General features: G+C 43.0%; 2 protein-coding genes across 8 annotated transcripts in view; one reads left to right on the plus strand and one right to left on the minus strand.

The window, feature by feature from the left end:
* The window catches only part of MNAT1 (MNAT1 component of CDK activating kinase), a 187,125-nt gene extending 172,079 nt beyond the window's left edge, over positions 1-15,046 (minus strand). For all 7 annotated transcript variants that reach the window (XM_073349925.1, XM_073349924.1, XM_073349928.1 and 4 more), the window contains exon 1: positions 14,908-15,046. In XM_073349925.1, the coding sequence (XP_073206026.1) occupies positions 14,908-14,996 (89 nt within the window). In that variant the 5' untranslated portion in view covers positions 14,997-15,046. The remainder of the gene's footprint in view (positions 1-14,907) is intronic.
* A 2,046-nt stretch (positions 15,047-17,092) lies between these two features.
* Positions 17,093-25,083, plus strand: SIX4 (SIX homeobox 4). Its single transcript, XM_073350737.1, has 3 exons — positions 17,093-17,936; positions 20,357-21,051; positions 23,558-25,083. Exons 1-3 carry the CDS (start codon positions 17,098-17,100, stop codon positions 24,352-24,354), a joined length of 2,331 nt encoding a protein of 776 aa, XP_073206838.1. The 5' UTR covers positions 17,093-17,097; the 3' UTR covers positions 24,355-25,083.
* Positions 25,084-25,448: the final 365 nt, after the last annotated feature.

A 25,448-nucleotide genomic window follows, 5' to 3' on the forward strand; every position in this document is an offset into this window, starting at 1 on the left:
CCCATAGGTAGAGGAACTTCACTAAAATATTACCAAACTTGGTCTCTTTTACAGCCTGCTGCCATTATAGGTTTTCCCTTCTAGTGAGAGAATGGTATGGTAGATCTCAAATCAATGAAGACTACACTCAGAAAGACCTCAAGACTTCTGGAATATGCTGCTCAAACAGTTTCACTTTTGTTTATACTGCCTGTTCCTCCCTTCTCAAATTTATCTCTAGACTTCTTCTCCTTGTCCAGATCTATTCTGCCCCCAACAATCTTCTATTCACTGAACTTTTTGAAACTTTGCATTTTTAGAGAGAGGTAAGTGTACACAAATTTGCAGAGGGACAACAGGTTTGAGGTCTGTTATTTCTCACCTCTGTATATTAAATTTAAAAACATTTTTGCTGTTAACAAGCATGTTATTTCTGGAGACATAAATCCACAGTTTGAGAACTGCAAAGCTAAGCATCTCTGATGGTATCTTCTAGACTGAGCACTGAGTCCCATTGGGTAGATAGAAAGATTAACCTAAATAATCTATACAGAAGCCCCTGAAACCCCATAAGATTGGGTCCCTAATTCATGAACTATTGGAACTCATTTACAAAACTTTTCTTAAACATTACATGAATATATTGTCTCATAGTATAGAATTAGAATTTATAATCCCTATTCCTATGATGAGATATCTTTGAGCTATAATGTATCTTAATTAAAACTATCTTTAGATAAATGCTTTTTGAGGAAAAAACCTATTTAAAAAATCCGATTTAAATAAAAATCAAAATTGTTATGATTTTTTTTAAATCATTGATTTTTATCCACCCTGGTCACAGACCTTTCTGAATATTTCCCACCCCTAAGCTTGCCCCTTCTGCCTCCTCTCCAAGTTGCTACTGTCACTATCCTCCCTTCCTCACCTTAGACGTCTCATCCCAGTCCTCATCTCCTTGATCAGCCAATTCTGGTTCCCTCACTCCTGATTCCTCATCCAATCTGTCTCATCCCCACCACCTTTGGCTCCTAGTCCCAGTCTGACTCCCCACCACTTCCCAGTTTCTTTATCCAGCCAATCCCAGTCTCCCCTTCTCCTCTCAGCTCCTCATCTGATCTCAGTCCCAGTCCACTCCCTTGCATTTTCCTCACTGGTTCCCAATCTCCTTGACCAACCAGCGACCGTCTCACCCCCCAGCCCCAAACTCCTAGTTACAGTTTCTCTGCCCTTCCCAGTCTCACCAGGATACTTGTCCCATTCTACTCCTTTCCTTCCTCTCAGTCCAGCTCTTGTTCTCCCTGCAGTCAGGTCAGGAGGGTTCCTCGGTCGTGATCCCTGTGTGCCAACAATGGGGTCCCTGAAAGCACAGGAGAAACAGGCTCCCTGCTCTTAGTTCCAGTGACCAGACTCATTCCAGCCCAGAGCAGTCATTACAGGGAAAGTCCAGATTAGCCCTGGGTTTGCAGCATGCTCAGTCACTCTGCAGGGATGGTGCATGCATGACATGGTCAGTGCTAGAAACTGTGAGGGGCTGAAGCATGTTAAATGAGGATAGAATCTTTAGAGGTTTTTAGCAGCTAAAAATCTAAGTCTCTACTGAGCATGTGCAAATTCAGAAAAAAATTCAAAGGTTTATAACTTGGTCAAATTTGGGTGTATTTTCAGAGCCCTGATACAAAGGCCACACCTTTGCCAAATTTCAAGTCTGCACTACAAAGCATGGAGCTTCTGGCAACCTTTTCCTTAAGAATTTTTTTAAATGTCAAAACATTTTTTCTTAACCTCATTCTTGGAAACAGCGGAATGGTTTTGGCTGAAACTGTAAAAAATAAATAATTTTAAAAAAAAAATCCAGCCTGAGGCAGACACCCAGCATGGAAAATTTCAGCCCAAACAGTTAATTTGGCAAAGTTATAGCAACTGAAAAGAGGGTCTTTAAAATTGCTTGACAGTTCCCACTGTAACAGACGATGCTGCCTGAATATAATTATTGCCATCTCATTTTAGGTGTATCAAACTGCTTGGCATTTACAAAGCAGTTAGAGAACAGAACATTTTAATGCTTTTCTGGCTTTGGGGTGGGGGGGGGAGGAAACGAAACAAAAACGTTTTCCTCAATACCCAGAAAAGTTACTTTCCTGTTTCTGTGGTACTACAAGTCAGCATGTTCAAATCAAAGCCATAATTCTCTTATGTACATCCTTAACTTTACTACTGTGAGCAATCCCATTATTTCAATAACTTTACTACTCTGAGTAAGCCTAAGTGTTTGCAGGGTTGGAGCCCAATTGGTTTCTGGTTCACTCATAAATAGCTACCACTATAGACCCATTTCAGAAAGTTTTCCCTGCAGACTGTGCAAAACAATTTGCAAGATGACTTTTACACACACACACAAATATCAAGGGGCCCTAGGGGTGCGGAAGCACTCCCTGGCTTGAAGTGGTTTCCATCATATACAGGGTTTACAGTTTCATTCAGTGGCTTTCAGTACCCCCACTATACAAATTGTTCCAATGCCAGCACTTATAGTATCTTTAAACTTAATAGCAACTAAGAAAGAATATTGTTCTCAGAGCTTCAGAAATATTATACATCTAGAAGGTGTTCAGAACTAATCCAATTAAATAAAAATCAAACTTTAATCATTTACTACATGAATTACTGCTAAATTCTCCCCAAAAGGCCAAAGCTCAGAAGAGATATCTGACAAAGTCAACTCCTGCAATGAATTCACAAAAATTCATAAGCACCTTTCATTAGGCAGAACAATTAATTGAAAAGGTTAAACAGCCATGGTCATTATTATAAATTGAAATGTTTGTATAGTGCACATATAGCCGTTATTTAATATAGATCATTAAACTGAAGACAGAATTAAGACTTACCACACTGAAGTATACACATGTAACTCAGCACTGTTTCTCTGATATTCCATTAATGTAGTTTATTTTATTAATTTCCAGGTTTTGGGGGGCGGGGGGGAAAATCCCTTTAGAAAGTAAGCTACACACCTGCATTGAGTATTCCTTTTAGCTGTCAAAAAGAGTTGAACTGGATTTCTTCAAACATTGCCCCTGTAGCTCCCAAAAAAAAAGCAAAACCATATACAACCACCATCACCCCAAATATCAAGATGATGTAGACCAAGTGGAAGACAGAATTAAAATATTCTGAAGAGCAACTGTGTAAGAATGGCACCTTTGTACCTGCTTTGCTACCAGTTGAAAGTGATTATTCTAGACGCACTTTCTGCTGTATTCATACACAATCACTTACTTTAATAACTAAAATCATATTTTTACTACTTTTCATTCTTCTGAGCACTTTGAAGCCAATACTGCTCTGTGAAACTGAGCTAGATACTGTTCTGGTTCATACATCAACAGAATTATTAACTTGACTTTCTGGTTCAAGTAGTCTACTGGTGGGTGTGAAATGAGACCCTTGGCCAAAGTTTTCAGAAGCATCTAGTATTTTTGGGTGCCCAACTTGAGAGGTCTCAAAAGGAATCTGTTTTCAGAAAGTGCCAAGCACCTACCCTCTGAAAAAAATCAGTCCTCTTTCAGATGTTTCAAGTTGGGCACCCAAAAAGACTAATTTCAGAGTAACAGCCATGTTAGGCTGTATTTGCAAAAAGAAAAAGTACTTGTGGCACCTTAGAGACTAACCAATTTATTTGAGCATAAGCTTTTGTAAGCTACAGCTCACTGCATCCGATGAAGTGAGCTGTAGCTCACGAAAGCTTATGCTCAAATAAATTAGTTAGTCTCTAAGGTGCCACAAGTACTCCTTTTCTTTTTGCAAAAAGACTAAGTCACATTTGAAGATTCAGGCCACCTGAATAAATAGCTGGTCTGGGTTTTTCAGGGCTGGCATTTAGACAAAAAATTATTTTACTTGTAAACTGACAGATTTGATCAACAACAAACAGAAGCTCAAAATCACTTTTCTTTTGCCAAAGTCACCTTTCCAAGCAGGACTGCAATTAAGATTTCCTAAAGACTTTTACAAAAATTTTCACGATACAGAGTATCACTTACAGAGTCTTGCTAATCTAACAAAAAAAAGATTACAAAATAGACATGCAAAAACAAGCTCAACAGTACAATCAGAATCGAGGCAAGATTTCGCACTGTTTACAAACAAACAGCAACAAAAGAAAAGAACTGTACAACAGAAACATTAATACTCCATAAAAAAAGCTGACTCAGAGCCAAACCTATAAAAATGTGTTCAGATAATACTCAAGAAAAATTCTGTGTCATTATAGAACTAGATACCCAGTTTCTTTTCTTGTGCTATTTCAATAATAATGTAATCACCTCCACGAGAGACTTAAAAATGACTATATGGGAGAGAATAGAACTCAGATCATCTAAACCCACAAAAAAATTGAATAAATCCAAAAAGCTAAAGGAGAAAGGCTGTCTAGGTTTCCAAGTCTTAAAATTCCAGTGAAAGACGCAGCAGGTCCCTCAGGGAGCGTTAACTGTAGAATGTTCTTTTGTATCTTCCTTTAAAGAAGAAATACACTTCCCATGTTAAGTCAAAGTTGGGGAGGATATAAGCTTCTGCCTGCATTTTTTTTCCCCACTAGTGCTAATTTTAACAAAAACTTCCTATGGTGAATTTGAGTAGACGTATAGAGATGAAGGAGCATACGGATCTACTATCACCTTAAACACACTCTGGGACAAATTCTGCTCAGCTCCACCAGTGTAAATCTGGAATAATTCCAATGAAGTCAACAGAATTCCTACAGATTTACACTAGTGTTTAACTGGGAACATAATTTTGTCCCCAGTTGTTGCTATTAATGTGGTCCCTGAAAGCATAGCAGGCACTTTACAGACCATATAAATAGACTAAGTCCCTGCCTCAGTTGATTATCTAAAGGCCCAATCCTACATACCCCTAGTTCCCATTAAATTTGTTTTAGTCAGCTGGGACCAGTCACATGACTAAGCACTACTCATGCAAGTAAGCGTTTTCAAGATCAGAACCTAATTTTGGACATAACGCACTGGAAAGAACAAGCACAGGAAGGAATGGGGAAAGGAAAGCTAAAGGTTGCATACATAAGGTAACATGGTTATTCAGTGTCAGCGTACAGACATTTGGCAGTTCCATTAAAGTTGGTGTGTGCGTGTTGACAGTAAACTATTGTTACATTGGATTATGTGGAAGATATAGGGTTAGGTCTCATTTTACTAGGAACTCTCTCCCAGGCTTCAGAGATAGGAAAGAAACAACCTGTTCAATTATTGCCAGATATTGCTCCTACAAACCACCCTATAAGGGCCAGAACAAGGTATGTTATCGACCTGATGCATCTGTAGTGGAAACTGAGGCCCTGATCCTTTGAATACTTATGCACATGTAACCTGACTGAAGTGAACAGTCTCACTCAATTCAACAGGAATACTCAAGGGAATAAAGTTAACATACACTTAAGCATTTGCAGGATCAAGACCTTAACCTCCAGAAATAACTCCCACTTGTTACAACCATCTTAAAACCCAATTTCAGATTTTCAGCTTTGATGTTAATTTTCTGCAGTCTCTAATTTTATTCCTACAATACTTTGCTCTCTGCTGCAGTAATTCAACAATGTAACACCGGATGAGACATTATATACTTTCACACGGTACAAATATATCCAAAAGGTTCCGGGCTACGCTCAATGCTGGCATAAACAGACCCAGCTTCACTAAAGTTGCATCCACTTATGCCAGCGGTGAATTTGGCTCCCAAGGAACAACTTAAATGTGTCTAAGCTAAAAATTAAACCTCTCCTCCCTTTGTCTGTATGGCCATTAAAACAGCAATCAGAGAAGTCTGAAAGGATGCAGCTACCCCACTCAGGAATTCCCAGAAGCAGATATAAAACGGTTCAAGGGAGACTATGGATCCCCTAGGAGAACTCTAGGAATAGATGTCTCCCAGAGCAAGCTTAAGTTAAGCCTTGAAAGATGTTCTAATTTGTTATGTTGCTACCTCTATATGGGAGCTGTATTAACAAATAGAGAAAAATTAACCCATGTCCTCCTAGGAAAAGAAAAGAGGAAAAAATAATGTAAGCTTCTAATAAGGATCCTAATCACATAACGAGAAACGTCAGGGGAGACTGAAAAGTCAATTTGCTCTAGCAACATAGACTTCGTATAAGGTAGCTAGTTTATTAGCCAGTAGGTAGAAGAAGAAAAATACGAACATCTACACTGAATTATGCAGCAGGTAGTATTAAGAACCCAAACTTTGAGTCTGTCCACTTGTGAAGTGCTCTTCTGGGATCTGCATCCCACTCTCAGAGTGGTCACTCATAGTGGCTGAAATGGTAGAAGTAGCAGACCCAGAACTTCAAAGAGTTGGCCCAGTTTTTGTGGGCTTGCAGACCTCTCCATCCCTTCTCTCCAGGAGTCATGGGATCACAGGGAGCTGGACCAGCAGGTCTGCTGCAGAAGAAACCTGGGTTTTGTGGGCTTGTCTCTCCAGGAGTCCAAAGGCCCCATTGTTGGCTGAAGCAGCAAGTCCAACAGTGTCAGGAAGGAAATCCTGGCTTTAAAGGCCAGCTTCCCTCCCCGCTCTGAACAGGAGAAATACATGAACTAGCAGTGGGGCTAGGCGGCTGGACCAGTGGCTCCAATTAACTTTTTTTTTCTCCTTTTAAATGCAAGATTTTTATGTCTTATTGTTGAAGGCCATATGGCATGTTTTACAGCCAACAGTAACTTTCTTTACCTGATCCCATTTGTGGTAACAACCTTAACATTCTTTTAATGAAGTTTTTGGTGGATGAATTACCTTTCCTTTTTTTATGTAAGCACATCGGTAGGATATGTTTAAGCTGCCCACTAAAATTCAGTCTGAGCAATAAAACCCAAGAAAGCAGAGCAAAAGATAATTCATAGTCTCAAATGAAGTGAGGTGGATTAAAACTCCATTGGCAAACACCCTCCCCCCCCCCCCCGGCCGCCACCGCCTCTGCACGCTCCAAAAAAACACATTAGAAACCATCAGAGCAATCAAAAATTTTCATGCATGCACGGAGGCTTTCTAATGCACTTCTTGAGACTAAATTTTTTAAAAGAAAGGCAAAGCCATCAGTGTACCTTAGAAACCAATGCCCTGTAAACTCTAATGGACCATTCCTTCCTTCAATTGGACACCCTTCTTTTTCCCCAAAAACCATCTTTTTAGCCAAACATTTAATTTTTTTGCACATTTATTACTGAAGGCCACACTTTCTGCTTTTTTATTTTTTTAAAAGGCATTCCTTACGCTTGGACTGAGTACTTTCTATGTCAACTTTCATTTTGCAGCAAGATTTTACTGCCCATTTATCATCCTCCCATCCTCATGACAAGATTTATAGTGGAAAAGGATAATAAAATGTTACCGTAACTCCACAACCACACACTAGTTCTTACTTAGTTACAGAGTCTATAATATTAGTCAAGCAACAACGAAGGAAAATAATTTTTTAATAAATCCACACACATTCTCATAATAGACTCAAAGACTTTAAAGACAGAAGGGACCACCCTGATCATGGAGTCTGACCTGCACATTGCAGGCCACAGTACCTCACCCACTCCTGAAATAGATTCGTAACCTAAGTTCCCTCTAAGCTGCGTGGCTGTGAGCATGCGAGCAAGATCTACCAAGCAGACACCTGGAAAAGAATTCTCTGTAGTAACTAGGGTGACCAGATGTCCCTGTTTTGTAGGGACAGTCCCGATATTTGGGGCTTTTTCTTATATAGGCACCTATTACCCCCCACCCCATCCCAATTATTCACACTTGCTATCTGGTCACTCTAGTAGCAACTCAGAGCCCTCCCCATCCAGCAGTTGACGATTTTTGCTACTGGCAGTCACCAATAGGCCACACACTGTCATAGGCAGTCCTATCATACCATCCCCTCCATAAACTTATCAAGCTGACTTAAAGCCACTGAGGTTTTTTGCCCCCACTGCTCCCCTTGGAAGGCTGTTCCAGAACTTCACTCCTCTGATGGTTAGAGACCTTCATCTAGTTTTGAGCCTAAACTTGTTGATGCCAGTTGTTCCTGTGTGCACACTAGTGCTTCACTTAAATAATTCCTCTCCCTCTCTGGTATTTATCCCTCTGATGTATCTAGAGAGAGCAATCATCTCTCACCTCAGCCTTCTTTTGATTAGGCTAAACAAGCCAAGCTCTGAGAGTCTCCTCTCATAAAGCAGGTTTTCCATTCCTCAGATCAACCTAGTAGCCCTTCTCTGCATCTATTCCAGCTTGAATTCATCTTTCTTACGATGGGAGACCAGAATTTCACACGGTATTCCAGATGAGGTCTCACAAGTGCTTTGTATAAGGGTACTAACATTTCCCTGTCTCTACTGGAAATACCTCGCCTGATACATCCTAGGACTGCATTATCCTTTTTCACAGCTGCATCACATTGGCGGCTCAGTCATCCTGTAATCAACCAATTCATGCAGTTAAAGTTTGACATTTATCCACTAAATGAAAGTTGTGACAGAAGGCTAACATATACCCTTATCTCAGTGTGCCTATATGACACACACGTGCCCCAATCCTGCAACCAATTGCACATAGACACACTCCACAGAGATCCACAGACTTCCAAGGAACCATGTACAGGGATACGCCCATACATAATCAATTGCAGGATCAGGACTATGGTATGTAAACCCTGGGACCTGATAAAGGACCACACATAATGTAATGATTTTGAGCAGGAAAGCAAAAGGGCACTAGAATAACCTTAATTCAGAATCTTGCATAATGACAGGTTTCAGAGTAGCAGCCGTGTTAGTCTGTATTCGCAAAAAGAAAAGGAGGACTTGTGGCACCTTAGAGACTAACAAATTTATTTGAGCAAAAGCTTTCTTGAGCTACAGCTCACTTCATCGAATGTAGCTCACAAAAGCTTATGCTCAAATAGATTTGTTAGTCTCTAAGGTGCCACAAGTACTCCTTTTCTTTTAACTCAGAATGTCATTCACTCAGAACCACAATAGCATATTAACACAGACTGTGTGATCTATTACCCCTTTCTTTTCCCCCCAGCTCCCCCACTGATTGGGTCAGTGGTGTCTCATCATTGTCAGGGCTGTCATCTGGGCTTCCAACTTGGTGACAAAATGTTATGAGATATAAGTTGAAACTACTAAAATGTCAACCCCTCAGAAACAAGATTACTAACATAGAAGTGATCATAAAAATGCAATATTAAACTACTCAATACAGAGAGAGAGAAAAGGCCACATTTGTGCCACAACAAGGTGGGGCGTTTACAGGTACAATGCATGCCAATAAATTCAAAGATCAGATTCCCACACTCACGTTAACTTTATCCTCTTGCATGTATGCTTTACTGTAGGGCAGTAGTTCTCAACTAGGGGTCTGGGGCCCCCTAGGGGGCCTCGAGAAGGTTTCAGGGGGGCCTCCAAGCAGGGCCAGCATTAGACTCGCTGGGGCCCAGGGCAGAAAGCCAAAGCCAAACCCCCACCGCATGGGGCTGAAGCCCAGGTCCCTAAGCCCCGCCACCTGGGGTGGAGGCTGAAGCCTGAGTAATGTAGCTTCGTGGGGGACTCTGTGACATGGGACCCCAGACAATTGCCCTGCTTGCTACACCCTAATGCTGGCCTGGTTTTTATATGCAGAAAACCAGCTACTGTGGCACAGGTGGGCTGTGGATTTTTTTATAGCACGTTGCAGGGATCTCAGAAAGAAAAACATTGAGAATTCCTGCAGTACAGCACAGTGTCAAATTGGAATGTGCTGGCCTGTCCTGAAAGAGATAGGGACCCCTCACAGCCCTGGATAGCTTTGAACAAGAATAAGTAGTTGGTAAAGTTGCAAATCTCTTTAGCCTCGTCTAGATTAGGATTTGGATGCTGTTAAATTTAACATGTGTTACAGGCCTTGTCTACACTAAAAATTGTTAGCAGGTTAGCGAACACCCTCAACATCCTAACGCAGACAAGGCCAGGTGACCGTCTCCACTGGTTTTTGGGTGGATTACCATAAAGTGCACCTACTTTTTCTTCCAACAGCTGCACTATTTCTTCAGTGGCGGTAACTAGTGCTCTCCTGAACATACATACAGTCAAAGCAGCGAGTGGAGCATCAATCACAGGAGCTAGAGAAGAAATGACTTAGTCCACAGTTCTGCCCCAACCAGCCAGGTAGTGTTGTACCCCCTCCATTTTAACAGTCATAAGGAGGCCCACGACAAATGTGAATGTGATAAGGGCAGCAGCAATCCAACATGCTCCTCTGGCAGCTCTAACTTCACAAGGACACCTGGGACTCCCTGCCTCGTAACCACTCACCATAACAAAATCCGAGAACCTTTACAGTTGGGGTTTTTACATTGTTGCACAGCAGTTACACAGGGGAATCTTTCAATGGTTTGGTTTCAGCTACCTCAGGAGACCACATCTCTTTCCATGCCCTGCCACAGCAGCTGAGGTCAGCTGATACATTATCACTAACATCCCTAGATTCATCCAGCTAAGGAGTTGCTTTCAGTAGAGGCTCTGCAGTTCTGTATTTCACTTCCCTGCACTGCAGTGATTGAGCTTTTAAAACACAATGCAAAGCTCACCTGTTTACTCTGGCCTTTACTGGAAGTGTGCAGTGGTGTATAGTTATAATGTAATCTATTATTAAGGGGAAATGTGCATTCAGCTAAAGATTTGTCGTACTGATTATATAGGACACAGTTCTGACACCCTTACTTCACATTATCAATGGCATTTACTCACTTGAGTAAGTTCTCCTCAGTAGCAATAAGCATTGCTGAATCAAGCCCATATTGCATTTGTGCACAACCTCAGACAACAGAGGTTTTTTTTAAATTACTATGCATGCATAATTTATTATTTTCAACAAAAGTGCCTATGTGTAGCTAAAATTACAGGAAAAGGATACGAAATATAAAAATTATAACATTCCACTTGTTTATGCTTTTACTGGAGAAGCAGTATAGAAAAAACGCAGTGTCTGAAGTTTACAAGCAATAATCTACTGCACCACAGAAGCATGTTTCACAGACTCCCTTTTCCCCCTTGAAAGTCTGCCAGTCAAGTACTAACCAGGCCTGGCTGGTCCTGGTTAGACTTAACCAGGAAACAGACATATTCAGATGGACACAGTTTTGCTTCTTAAAACAAAAGCAAAACATTAAACCATCCAAATACTGCCCTTTTATCATATTCAGTTCACGTGTACATCTGCTATATAATTACTTGAGTTTGTTAGCCTTCTAGCTTTAAAATTTTATAATCCATTAGAAAAATGGTGAGTTGAAAAATTGAGGAGGGTTGTTATTGCAGTAAAAAGCTTTCACCAGTGTTCACTCAAGTACGGAGGGATAGTTCAGTGGTTTGAGCACTGGCCTGCTAAACCCAGGGTTGTAAGTTCAATCCTTGAGGTCATTTAGGGATCTGGGGTAAAAATTGGGGATTGGTCCTGCTTTGATTGGGGGTTGGACTAGATGACTCCAGAGGTCCCTTCCAACCCTGATATTCTATGAGTAGATCCAACCTCTCTATAGATGCATACTATAAACTTGCATGAAAATTATGAAAGATCCACACAACCAAACTAACCATCTCCTAAACCAACAACAGTCACTAGCAAGAATGATTCCTCAAATAGGTGCATCTGAGAAAACATTAAGGTGTAATGAGTGATTGAGTTAATCATGATTTCAATTGTTCGTAATATTTTCATTTCCAAACCAAAGTTCTTCCAACAAATCAGCACATGTATTCCTCATTCAGGGCTGCACCTGCGCCCAACTTTTAAAACACCACTTTTTTTTTTAAGTTACCCAAGTGCACATAAAAAAAGCAGCCGATGAAAGTTTTAATTGGTGGAAAGTGCTTTCTCCTATTTTCCCAACTCAGACAACAACTGACAACAACTCAGACAACAACCTGGAGCTGCAGCTAGCAAGAGATGTCAAGAGTAACAAGAAGGGTTTCTTCAGGTATGTTGGCAACAAGAAGAAAGCCAAGGAAGTGTGGGCCCCTTACTGAATGAGGGAGACAACCTAGTGACAGAGGATGTGGAAAAAGCTAATGTACTCAATGCTTTTTTTGCCTCTGTTTTCACTAACAAGGTCAGCTCCCAGACTGCTGCGCTGGGCATCACAAAATGGGGAAGAGATGGCCAGCCCTCTGTGGAGATAGAGGTGGTTAGGAACTATTTAGAAAAGCTGGACGTGCACAAGTCCATGGGGCCGGACGAGTTGCATCCGAGAGTGCTGAAGGAATTGGCGGCTGTGATTGCAGAGCCATTGGCCATTATCTTTGAAAACTCGTGGCGAACCGGGGAAGTCCCGGATGACTGGAAAAAGGCTAATGTAGTGCCAATCTTTTAAAAAGGGAAGAAGGAGGATCCTGGGAACTATAGGCCAGTCAGCCTCACCTCAGTCCCTGGAAAAATCATGGAGCAGGTCCTCAAAGAATCAATCCTGAAGCACTTGCATGAGAGGAAAGTGATCAGGAACAGCCAGCATGGATTCACCAAGGGAAGGTCATGCCTGACTAATCTAATCGCCTTCTATGATGAGATTACTGGTTCTGTGGATGAAGGGAAAGCAGTGGATGTATTGTTTCTTGACTTTAGCAAAGCTTTTGACACGGTCTCCCACAGTATTCTTGTCAGCAAGTTAAGGAAGTATGGGCTGGATAAATGCACTATAAGGTGGGTAGAAAGCTGGCTAGATTGTCGGGCTCAACGGGTAGTGATCAATGGCTCCATGTCTAGTTGGCAGCCGGTATCAAGTGGAGTGCCCCAAAGGTCGGTCCTGGGGCCGGTTTTGTTCAATATCTTCATAAATGATCTGGAGGATGGTGTGGATTGCACTCTCAGCAAATTTGCGGATGATACTAAACTGGGAGGAGTGGTAGATACGCTGGAGGGCAGGGATAGGATACAGAGGGACCTAGACAAATTGGAGGATTGGGCCAAAAGAAATCTGATGAGGTTCAATAAGGATAAGTGCAGGGTCCTGCACTTAGGACGGAAGAACCCAATGCACAGCTACAGACTAGGGACCGAATGGGTAGGCAGCAGTTCTGCGGAAAAGGACCTAGGGGTGACAGTGGACGAGAAGCTGGATATGAGTCAGCAGTGTGCCCTTGTTGCCAAGAAGGCCAATGGCATTTTGGGATGTATAAGTAGGGGCATAGCAAGCAGATCGAGGGACGTGATCGTTCCCCTCTATTCGACATTGGTGAGGCCTCATCTGGAGTACCGTGTCCAGTTTTGGGCCCCACACTACAAGAAGGATGTGGATAAATTGGAGAGAGTCCAGCGAAGGGCAACAAAAATGATTAGGGGTCTGGAACACATGACTTATGAGGGGAGGCTGAGGGAGCTGGGATTATTTAGCCTGCAGAAGAGAAGAATGAGGGGGGATTTGATAGCTGCTTTCAACTACCTGAAAGGGGGTTCCAAAGAGGATGGCTCTAGACTGTTCTCAATGGTAGCAGATGACAGAATGAGGAGTAATGGTCTCAAGTTGCAGTGGGGGAGGTTTAGATTGGATATTAGGAAAAACTTTTTCACTAAGAGGGTGGTGAAACACTGGAATGCGTTACCTAGGGAGGTGGTAGAATCTCCTTCCTTAGAGGTTTTTAAGGTCAGGCTTGACAAAGCCCTGGCTGGGATGATTTAACTGGGAATTGGTCCTGCTTCGAGCAGGGGGTTGGACTAGATGACCTTCTGGGGTCCCTTCCAACCCTGATATTCTATGATTCTATGAAGAGATTTTATTAAATATTGTACTAAGCATGAAAAGTTTCACACACACCCCACAAAAAAAAGTATCTTTTCATAAAAAGATGTGACTGAAAATAAGGTTACGTAGTCTGAGTGCTATAACATGAACCAAAAGTCTTGCTGAGAAACAGCTTTACAATAGCATACATACAGAGCAGCCAAGTCTATTGTTGTGCTATTACTCCTGAGATATCAAAACCCATGAAAGAAAAACAACAGTAACATCACAAAACAGCTACAAATCCAGTTGGATTTTACAGCCGGTAGGAGCTTCCAGTTTCAAACACAAACACTAACCTACAACATGGCATCTTATTGCCAAACCACCTGGACTTTAAAACAATTTGTGTGCTGAACAGCTGATGAACAGGATTCATTGCTGGCTTTCAGGCCTTTCTGTGCAGGGGTAAACTGAAGTCCCTTTGCACACAGCAGCACTCCTCAGAGACTAGATTTAACTGAGAATCCTCCAGAAGTAAAAACACACCCATATTTAGGGCTGAGAAATTCGGGTTAATAGGGGACAAGCTATTGCAATCTGAAAGCCTGCAGTACAGTCCGGGACAAACACACAGGTGACATGCAGCTGCTTCCCACCAAATTATTGCAACCATACTGGAAGCAAAATAAGTGGGCTCATACCCACCAAGTGCTTCCCAAGGGTCGAGATGCTCAGCTGCTTTGCGTGTAACAGTCTTCACAGTCCCTTCGCCCAGGAATGGGAACTTCAGGCCGCAGTATGTGCAGTGATATCACACACACACACACACAGTTGTAGCAGCAGCAATCCCCCCCCGTCACACACACACACACACACACAGTAGTAGCAGCAGCAAGACCACCGCCCACAGCTCCTTCCTCCCGGGTGGGAGCTTCCCTCCTGAGCCTGCTCCTCTCCCCCACCTTGGGCAAGGTGCTTCACACCCACACCCCGGAATGCTTTTGGCGGAGTGATACCCCCCCGCCTCCGCACAGCAGCGGCCGCCGCCGCCGCCTCTCCCCCTGGCGGGAGCCCCAGGCACCTGGGGGGGGGGGGGGGGCGGGCTGGCGGCGCTCGACGCTCCCCATGGCAACACGGCCCCCTCCTCCCCAGGGCCCGCGTGCAGCAGCACTTACAGCGTGTGCCCGCAGACATTCACCATCAGCTTCAGGGAAGGGTTCCGGTACTTGGTGGTCTTGCACCGCGGGCAGCCCTGGTCATCCATGGTCGTCTCCACCCCGCTCCTGCCAGGCACCAAGCTCCCGCCCCCCCCCTCAGAGCAGTGTTACTCCAAACAGGGCCCGGCCGGGCCTTTAGCGCCGCAGAGCAACCGTTCCGCTCACAGGAGGAGCGTTCCCCTCATGTGCTTTGTGAAAGGCGGGGGGGGCACGAGGAGACACACACAAAAAGGCAGTCAGTTGTGCGTCGTGTCTGTGCCATACACAGCGTCTCTCCCAGTCCCTTCTCGTTTGAAAAACAACAACAAGATTTTCAAAAAGAAAAGGAGGACTTGCGGCACCTGAGAGACTAGCAAATTAATTTGAGCAAGATTTTGTCATTCACGTGCATTTTAATCCGAATGCAAATAAATAACACAGAATGCAAATAAATATCACCGCAGGAGTGTAGAGACAGACATATGGTACAATAATATCTATCAAAAGCCTGATGCAGCCTTATAAAGTCCAGGGCTTTTCAGTCTTATCCTGTACAAAATATTCAACTGATTGTTATACTCAACACTTAGCATTTTAGGAAAGGTTTCAGAGTAGCAGCCGTGTTAGTCTGTATCTGCAAAAAGAAAAGGAGGACTTGTGGCACCTTAGAGACTAAACCACTTTATCTAAGCATAAGCTTTCGTGAGCTACAGCTCACTTCATCGGATGCAGTGATGAACTTCATCCGATGAAGTGAGCTGTAGCTCACGAAAGCTCATGCTCAAATAAATGTGTTAGTCTCTAAGGTGCCACAAGTCCTCCTTTTCATTTTAGAAAAGAATTTCAGGTGCTATACAGCATGTCCTCAAAAGCACCCAGATCTGCTATTTGTATGAAGTGTAGAGAGGTAGGGAAATTGATAGATTAACCCATTAAAATGGAGGAAAGGGCTATTATTAAAATTTTGCATTTGATGACTCTTTTCTATTTTCTTTGGTACTTATCATAAATAATAAACCACACTCCATTATGACTTTATTTAAATCCTGGGGTACTCGTGACTCAAATAACTTGCTTTTGTGATTTATGCTGTCAACAGATAATAGAATCAATGGATAATAGTACAAAATGTAAAAAGAGGATAGAAAAGAATGTACACTGTGCAGATAAACTTTGTTCTTGCCCATGCACTGAACCTAGTCGTTCTTATAATCAGGTGTTTGGATCAGCTTCTGCTGCTCATCATCAGGGATTACTCGTTTTGCTTTGATATTTTATTTGCCTTGCTGTATCATGTCCATTTTACTTTACTTGCCAACTCTGGGTGATTTAAGGTTAGGAGTATAGTTTCATTTCTTTCATGTTTTGTGTATTTATGCCACGCTATTTATAGTATATGCTTTAACATTTGAAAAATAAGACGCTTCATTTAAGGGTTTGTAACAAATTCTTCTTGATCTTTCACAATCCCATTTGATCTTGGAATTTTTGTTTTGGTTTTGGTATTTTTTTTTTTTACTGTTTAATCTTCTTGGGGAGCTGCTGTGTTTTAAAGGGGGTCAGATGAATAAATAAATAAATGATCCCATCTCCACATGCATATGCTGTAATTCTGAGGTGGCAACATGTTCTCTGGTTTATATTTCTAGTTTAGCCAACTAATTTTAAAAGGTGACTTTCTCCCCTGTTTAATAATCGTTGTGTTGAGCTTTCCTTTGCGCTGCTAATGATGAAATTCTCTGCTTTATAGTGCTGAGACATCCTTTAAGTAACTTGACTAACAAACACAAGAGGAAAGAAGAAACAAAACACCACCAACCCTTTCTAACTTCAGGTATAGGTGTTTCAAGTTGGAGGGGGGGAGGAATAAGGGAGTTTGATTGACGGTTTCTATAGAAACCGCGGATCCTCCGCCCCCAAAATGTGAAATGGCCAATGAGTGGGCTCGGCTGGGCCCACAGGCTGCTTGTACCATATAGTATGCAGCGAGCGGAGGAGTCACGTTGGGGGGAGCCGCGGAGAGGAGTGATCCGTTTACACTACTTTGCTAGTGCAGCTATCTTAATGGTTACTGCGTGGCCGGGAAGAAACCTGATCGGCTAGATCCAGCCGAAAGCAGGAGTGGACTTTGCGGCGAGAGAGAGAGAGAAAGGGGGGCGGGGGGGGAACATGTCTTCTGCCTCCCCCACGGACAAGCTCCCGAGCGCGGTGGTGATCAAGCAAGAGAATGTGATGGAAATCCTCTCCGAAGCAGGCACGATGCCCCAGGAAAGGGCAGCCCTCCACCCTGCACCACCGCCCCCGCCGGCTGCTGCCCCTTTCCCCATGGAGCAAGCAGGCTCCGCGGCTGCGGGGGAGGGAGCTGCGGATCAGATACGGCTCCACACTGAACTTTTGGCCAGGAATCACCATGCCGCCTCCGCCTCCTCCTCCTCTCCCTCCTCCTCCTCCCAGACCCCCCTGGCTTTCTCCCCGGATCATGTAGCCTGTGTCTGCGAGGCGCTGCAGCAAGGTGGGAACCTGGACCGCCTGGCCAGGTTCCTCTGGTCTTTGCCCCAGAGCGATCTGCTACGTGGCAACGAGAGCCTGATGAAAGCCCGGGCGCTGGTGGCTTTCCACCAGGGCATCTACCCGGAGCTCTACAGCATCCTGGAGGGCCACAGCTTCGACTCCTCCAACCACCCGCTGCTGCAGGAGCTGTGGTACAAGGCTCGCTACACCGAGGCGGAGCGAGCCCGGGGCAGACCCCTGGGGGCGGTGGACAAGTACCGGCTGCGGAGGAAGTTCCCCCTGCCCCGGACCATCTGGGACGGCGAGGAGACGGTGTACTGCTTCAAGGAGAAGTCCCGCAACGCGCTGAAGGAGCTCTACAAGCAGAACCGGTACCCGTCGCCGGCCGAGAAGCGGAACCTGGCCAAGATCACCGGGCTCTCCCTCACCCAGGTCAGCAACTGGTTCAAGAACCGGCGGCAGCGGGACCGCAACCCCTCCGAGACCCAGTCCAAGAGGTGAGCGCCAACTTTCCTGGCTCGCCCGCCCCGGGCTCTTTCTTCCCGTGCAAACATGGCGCTTACCTTCAGCAGCCTGCTCCTGCACGCACCCCCCCCCCCCAGGCCGGCCGGCCGGCCCGCGGGCTGGGCACCGGGCCGGAGCTCAGGTCTCCTCCTCCTTCCCCGCCAGCTTTCGCTTTCTCCCCGGAGCCACACAGCCCCTGCACTCCCCGCACCCCAGGCTCTGTGTGTGTGTGTGTGAGAGAGAGAGTGAAGCGGGCGATCGCAGGGAAGTTTCCTGCAACCAACTCGGGGCAGGTCTGCGACTTTTCCCCCAACTCACAGGCAACGTGTGATCGCGGCTGAGAAGTTGCTAAGTGCCCCCCCCAGCCCCTCAAAATCACAGCTCCTCTCTCCTGCGCGCACACCCGCACGGGCAGCAGACGCTGCGCCCGGCTGAGCTCTGTGCCATGCTTGGGGGAGTCGGGTAGCTCTTTATTTGACAGAGTTAATCATTTGCGGAGTTTTTAAAGTCGTGGGGGCGGGGGCGTCTTGTCGCCGCTGCTCTGTTTTGAAATCTGATTCTGAGCGGGTTCGGATCGGGTGTCACTGCGATCCGAGCGGGGAGCACGGGCGCTTAGCTCCCACCGGGCCTGATCCAAAGCCGGGTGAAGTCAATGGGGAGATTCCCACGGGCCTCCTTCGAGTGGGTCTCCTGGAGCTGGCTGGGGCTTAGTCGATAGACTGTTGGGGATGGGGGGAGCTCTGCACACACACACCCCAGTCAGCTGGTTTTTCCCACGTTCTTCACCCTTTACGTGTGTCCCTGCAATTTTGACTCAACAACAGGATCCCCAGCTCTGTGTCTGTGCCCAGTAAGCCCTGCCCTGGCTCTGGGGCAGGGGACCCAGGCACAGCCCTGGCTCCATACACGTTGCTCCTTTGTGGGCTAAGGAGACATGGGGGCTGGGAGTGGGGCCGCTAGGGGGAATTCCACCGCCTTCAGCCGGCCAGGTGGAGGTGACCTCCCTGCATACAAGCCACATTCCAGCCCCCTTCCTTCCTTTCCAAAGGTTGTGGGCAGAAAAAGGCCTCAAGGCATTTCTCAACCAAGGGCTCGATTGTGCTGATCCAGGCCTCTTCTCCCCCCCCTCCCGCCCCTTTTTCGGGATACATCAAAGGGACAAATGGCTGTGGAGAGAGACAGAGCAACCAACAACAACAAAAACTAAGAAAGAAAGAAAAATGCACTCAAGAGCAGACAAGTCAGTAAAAGCCAAGCCCTGGGTGGCTCAGAAACAGAGGGAACCTGTGTACTGAGGTCTTGGCAGGACAAGGAGGGATTTAGATGGCACACAGCACATTTAACACCCCAACCCCTAAGGCTTGTGGGGAGGTTGTTGGGATCTTCCCTTGGTGAAAACTTCTGGGCGTGTTCCATGGAGGTTTTGATCACCAAATCCTTTCCAATATTAATTGCTCCCTGCACAAAAGAGAGAGGAAAGAGGCACCCTTCTTTTTCATTTCCAAGCACCTGGAGGCAGAGTTGGGCTGGAGCCCTCTCTGGATCTGCCTCCATGAGTCACTCTCTCTCAGACTGTTAGGTTCGTCTCAACTAATAAATCAAAGCAGTGCTGCTTTTAAAGGCTGGTGGCAGTCTGGGTAATCCCATTCTTCAGAGATAAAAATTAACCAAATACCAGGATGTTTGATCATACTATATGCAACCACAATAGATTCCCCCTCACCACCCCCTGGGAAGTCTGGAATATTTTCTTTGTCTCTTTTGTAAATTAAGGTTCCCGTGGGTCACTTTCCTCTCTTGGGAAAGGAGAAATTGGAACAGAATGGAGCCTTCATGATAGATCTAGACGTTCAAGAAATGCAACCGGGTGTGAGGTATTTGGGGGTGGTCACGGTCTCCCCTTTAGAATATCAGTGAATCCAGTGAGCCTGGCTTTATTTAACAGGAGACAGTAGATACTTTCAGGGTTTAACAGTGCTCACTGGGACCCTGGTTTACCTCTTACAGCTGCCACAAGGCACAGTATAACTTACCAAATGGCTGCTCTTGGGCTTGCTGGATTTCACACATGCACACATCATTCCACAGGGCAATTTAGCAGGCAAAGAGATGGCCCTGAGGCAGTTCCCTTTGATTATTTTGGGTAGATGACCACAGAGAGAGAATATACTTACAGGTCTACAATCCAGTCTGTAAAGTTTCACACTACTCATGATAGGCTTTACTTTTTTTTTTTTTAACCTTTACTGTCTCTTAAATGGACTTAAGGCTTGCTTTAAAAACCAAATGCAAACAGTAAGCATAGCTGGATATTGTTTTATGGCCTGTGATAGCCATAGTGACCCCTTCTGAACTTAAAACCTATGAATAATGTCATTGTAATGAAATATCGTATTTCCATCTTTCCCCATAGTGAGTCAGATGGCAACCCTAGCACAGAAGACGAATCCAGTAAGGGACAGGAGGATTTATCTCCACATCCACTCCCCAGCTCGTCCGATGGAGCTACCAGCCTAAGCCTTCCCAATCACATGGAGCCAGTGTACATGCAGCAGCTTGGAAACACAAAAATATCTTTAAGTTCTTCTGGTGTTTTGCTGAATGGAAACCTAGTTCCTGCCAGTACTTCTTCTGTCTTTATTAATGGGAGCTCTTTTCTTCAGGGACCCAATGGAGTAATCCTCAATGGTCTCAACATGGGGACTTCACAGACAGTAACTTTAAATCCACCCAAAACAACTTCAAGTGCTATGAGCAATGGAGTGTCAATCACAGACATATTAGTGTCTTCTTCTGAAGATGTCAAGGACTTCAAAATCCTCCAGGCTTCTGTGTCTAACACTGCAGCAGCACCAACACCATACAGCCCCAGTAATGTACCTGTCTCATTTCCAGGGTTAATACCAAGCACGGAGGTGAAAAGGGAAAGCATACAAACTGTTGCTTCTCAAGATGGAGGGTCTGTAGTTACTTTTACTGCTCCTGTCCAAATAAACCAGTATGGCATTGTCCAGATCCCTAATTCAGGAACAAATGGCCAGTTGCTTAATGGAAGCATCGGGTTTTCTCCTCTGCAGCTGCCTCCTGTTTCTGTGGCAGCTTCACAAGGTAAAAGTTTTGTTTGCTAAAGTAAAGACCTTTTTGGGGGGGAAATGGAATACATTTCATCTTTAATAGTGTGTAATATTTGTGCAGTGGTGTATGGTTACAGCGTCCTGGCAGCTGCAATGTGCAGTACATGAAATCATACATTACAACATCTCCCTGTAACAATCAGTTCCCTCGATTTTCAAAGATCAAGTTATGTGGGGTATGAACTTTTTTTTTCTAATGCAGCAAAAAGGAAGGTCTGGTATTTGACTGTCTTTTTTTAAATACCATTCTAGGAATCCTTCCGTATTAATCTTCACAATTCCAGAAATGTGTTAAATCAATAAGTAAAAAAAGAAAAGATTATTGATTAATACTGTCTTAAAACTAGCCCAGCAGCTATCAGAGAAAATATGTACTGTTTTTTAACCAAAGCATTTTGTAAAAGTAAGTTAAAGCCACTAAATATACAGGAACAACAAGACTGATCAATTGTGCTTGTTAATCTGTCTATCCTATAATTAAGAACAACTAATCTAAAGAGAAATCAGAGAAATATGTGATTCCTTGTAGATATAAAATGTTAAGATGCTTTGAGTAAAGGTAACAGCCCTAGGGAAATGTATGTTACCGTGGATTAACATACCAACTATATGAACTCCTTTCAAAAGATTATTTTAGAGGTTGCCTTAACATTTATTAGGGATTGATTTTTCTGGATAGTAAGGGAGAAAATCTGTGTAAAGCAAATCTAGTTCTGGATCATTATTTTGATTTGGGTAAAGTAAAGTAAATACAAAGCTGAACTATTCTATAATTTATTAATCTTCAGCATCTTGCTGTTAGGAAAATGTTTAAACCAAATATGAATCTCTTTGTAATAGCAAGGACCATGAATAATATAACAACAATCAAATTGTACTGCGTTTTAGCTTGTTTGCGGTGTATGTGTGTAAGGAGTTAATTATTTTTCCAGTAAAGAGGAATGTAACGAAGGATGGAAACTATAAATCAGCACTGATATTATTCTGAACTATGCGACGCACTGTCATTGGAAGTTATTGGACAAATAGCTTAGTGAGATCAAAAAAGATTAGCTATTTTATTTGAATACCATCTGAAATTACAAGGGCCATTAGTGTACATGTTCCAAGGCATAGGCTGACAGCCAGCAAAGGTGAGGAAGAAATTTCTCTCCCTGAAAGAGTGTTGGACAGCCTTAAGAAGCTGTGTAAACCTTTATCTGGAACAGTCAGCATTTTCCCACATTAGAGAGAGGACACCTGACTAGGCAGAGTGTGATGAATCCCCAGTGGGGATTCTAGGGTAGAGAAAAATCAGAAATCTCCATGTTTACTGTTTAGCTGTTTTTAAATTGTGAGACTAGTGGTTAACTGGTTTTGTATTCATAGTGAAATACATTCCATGCTATCTTAAGCAAGCTGCTATAATTTATTTATATCTTATTCCTACATAACTTTCAATTTCCTTCCTTCATTTTTCTAGTGTATTCATTGGGCAGAAATAATTATGGTAACCAAAAAAAAGTCTCTAGGAGCATCTTGAAAATATTAGCTAATGAAAACTAAGGGGGAGGTAAAGAGTCCGCATTTTAAACACTCCCTAAGTAGCTATGTGCTGTACATGTTATAAAACAGGTATCTACAAAACCAATTACAGCCCCTTACAAGTATCATTCTAATAGTTTCCGGAAAGAGATGGAGAATTGGAGATGTCAAAAGGTGGAAACCGCTCTGAGAGCCAATTTATCTTGTCCATAGAGACACGCTATAATAATGACTCTTACTGGACTTGCTGTATAACCAACTTTGGGTCCAATTCTGCTCATTGAGTAGCTCCGAACTCTCACAAGAAGTCCTATGGATTTTAATGGGAGAATCCAGCTTGAGTAATTTACTATTCAACATGAGTAAAAGTGGCAGGACTGCGCTCTTAGAAATGTATTCAAAGGATCAGTGTTGATAGACAAAATAAGACACTTTTGAATACTAAATTGGCAAAAAGAAAACCTGGTGAAAGGTATTATTTGAACATGTCTCTGCAGGGTTACACTCTTAGCTTTTAGCTCAGTAGTCACTTACTTCATGAGATTTTTTTTATAATTTTCCATGTGTAATTTTAGTCTGTCATTGAGCTGTCTTTACTTAGAAGCTTTTTATGTTTCTATTCTTTGATGGAAATCTAGTGCTAGCTACAAAGGAAGGCCAAATCGTGTTCATTTTAATCACACGGGTATGGACTATTTGGCCACTCAATGAGAGCTTGAAAGGTGTTAACGTACCAGAAACTTTTTTCTCAATTCAGAAGTAAGTTGTATATTCAAGAGCTTTCATTCATTCATACCTAATGTTCTCTAAAATACTCCAAAGAATGTTGCTTCTATGTTGCCTATAGTTCTAGCTTAAATTTCCTAAAACCGAGGAGACCAAAGCGTATACTAGAATAACTTGCATTATTACACAACTTCCCATCAACTATAATCTATACTTTCTTTTTTTCCTAGGTAACATTTCAATAAATCCAAGTACATCAGATGGGGGGACTTTTACAAGTGATTCTTCGACAGTGCAGCAAGGAAAGGTTTTCTTTAGCCCTCTTGCTCCCAGTGCAGTGGTGTATACAGTTCCCAATTCAGGTCAGGCAATAGGATCTGTTAAACAAGAAGGATTGGAAAGAAGCCTTGTGTTTTCTCAGTTAATGCCCATCAGTCAGAATGCACAACTAAATGTAAACGTATCTTCTGAAAATGTAGCTGGTGGAGGCCTCCAGTCCATGGCTTCCTCCTTAGTAAATGTAACTCCCTCACATAATTTTTCCCTAGCTCCACCTTCTCTTTTAAATGCTGCAGAACTGAACTCTGGTATCTCAGAGAGTCAGTCTATGTCAGCATCTGTAACAAATACATCTACTGTGATATCAGTCAGCAACAGTAACTATGCAACTCTTCAGAACTGTTCCCTCATTACCAGTCAAGATCTCATGTCAATGTCTACAGCACAGCCTGCGCTCGGGGAAATAGTTTCTGCAACTGGAGACCATGTCAGTCATCCATCTGCACAAGTTCATCTGGATTTTGTCAGAGAGCACAGGTTAGTTCTGCAGTCAGCACCTGATGTCAAGGAGAATTTCTTATCCAATTCTGAGAGTAAGTCAACCAGCAACTTAATGATGCTGGACCCAAAATCCAAATATGTTATGAGTAATATGGTTGACACGGTCTGTGAAGAACTGGAAACGGACAAAAAAGAGCTTGCCAAACTCCAGACAGTTCAGATGGATGAAGATATGCAAGATTTTTAACTTTTTCTTGCGTTTGGTTTCAGTAGATAAGTCTCCTCATGAGGCCTTAAAAAGCATCACGTTTTTTCTCATTTAAAGAAAATGCTAATACAATTCAAAACAGAAGAACATTTGAGTAATCTGCATTAAAGTACATGGGAATCTACAATAATGGAATTAGGTTGCCACATTTTGTTTGCATGCAATATGCTCTTTTAACCAGACTAAGGGAGGCAGGTTAGAAAAAATACAAGCTAAACAACCAAGGAGATGTGCGTTGCTCTGGTCTACTAATATAACCCTAATAGTTTGACTAGAATCTTCATGCCACAACAGAATTTCATAATTAAGTATACACTCCTAATATTAGCTAGGAAAATGAAATATCTTTATAAAAAGGTAGAAACAATGCAGTCTTTGTTGTTTACTTCTAGTCCATGGGCATTGAACAGATTTTAAGGAAATAGACGATACCTCACAAGCTACTTTCATGGTGTTTGAGGTTAAGAAACTAAACACAATTGCAAATAATATTGTTGCTGTTTTTTCCAGCAGACTTCTGTTCATCCCAAAAATCTTGCTTCAAACTTGTGCAGATTTCTAAATGTTATGACTAGCATTTTGCCAGTTCAGTGGAGAAGGGCGGCGGGGGGTGCATTTGAAACTCTAATTATGCAACTCTAAAGCTTTCACTCCAGTATGAATGTAAATATTATTTCAGTTATTATAAAGGAGACTTTTTTATTAGTACAATGGATTTTATTTATGGTTTACGTTGGTCTATTTCACTTTAGATACAGTGCATTGAAATGTTTTCTGACTGTTTAATTTATTTTTATCGTTTGAACAGGAAGTAAACAGTTATTTTCAACAAGGTTTTACTTTTTTGTAGGATTTTCAAGTGATGAGTTTTATCAATAGACTGTAAAAGAACAATGTTAATCACACTGAAGCTAGAAAATGAACTCCCACTATTGCAAGACTGGGACATTTTTCTCTCCCATCTTTGTGTTTGGGTTTTTTTTTTTTGTTATGTTTTGTTTACTTAGTAATTTTCAAATTAGTTAAATGTATTTTTACAGAATTCCACGTGCCTTTCTTCCTAGTGGCCTTAT

The sequence above is a fragment of the Lepidochelys kempii genome, chromosome 6, assembly GCF_965140265.1.
Source record: "Lepidochelys kempii isolate rLepKem1 chromosome 6, rLepKem1.hap2, whole genome shotgun sequence".
Classification (NCBI taxonomy): domain Eukaryota; kingdom Metazoa; phylum Chordata; order Testudines; family Cheloniidae; genus Lepidochelys; species Lepidochelys kempii.

Coding starts and splice junctions, on each gene's coding strand:
- SIX4 (XM_073350737.1), top strand. CDS start 17,098: ATGTCTTCTGCCTCCCCCACGGACAAGCTCCCGAGCGCGGTGGTGATC. Junction 17,937..20,356: donor TCCGAGACCCAGTCCAAGAG/GTGAGCGCCAAC, acceptor CTTTCCCCATAG/TGAGTCAGATGGCAACCCTA. Junction 21,052..23,557: donor TTCTGTGGCAGCTTCACAAG/GTAAAAGTTTTG, acceptor TTTTTTTCCTAG/GTAACATTTCAATAAATCCA.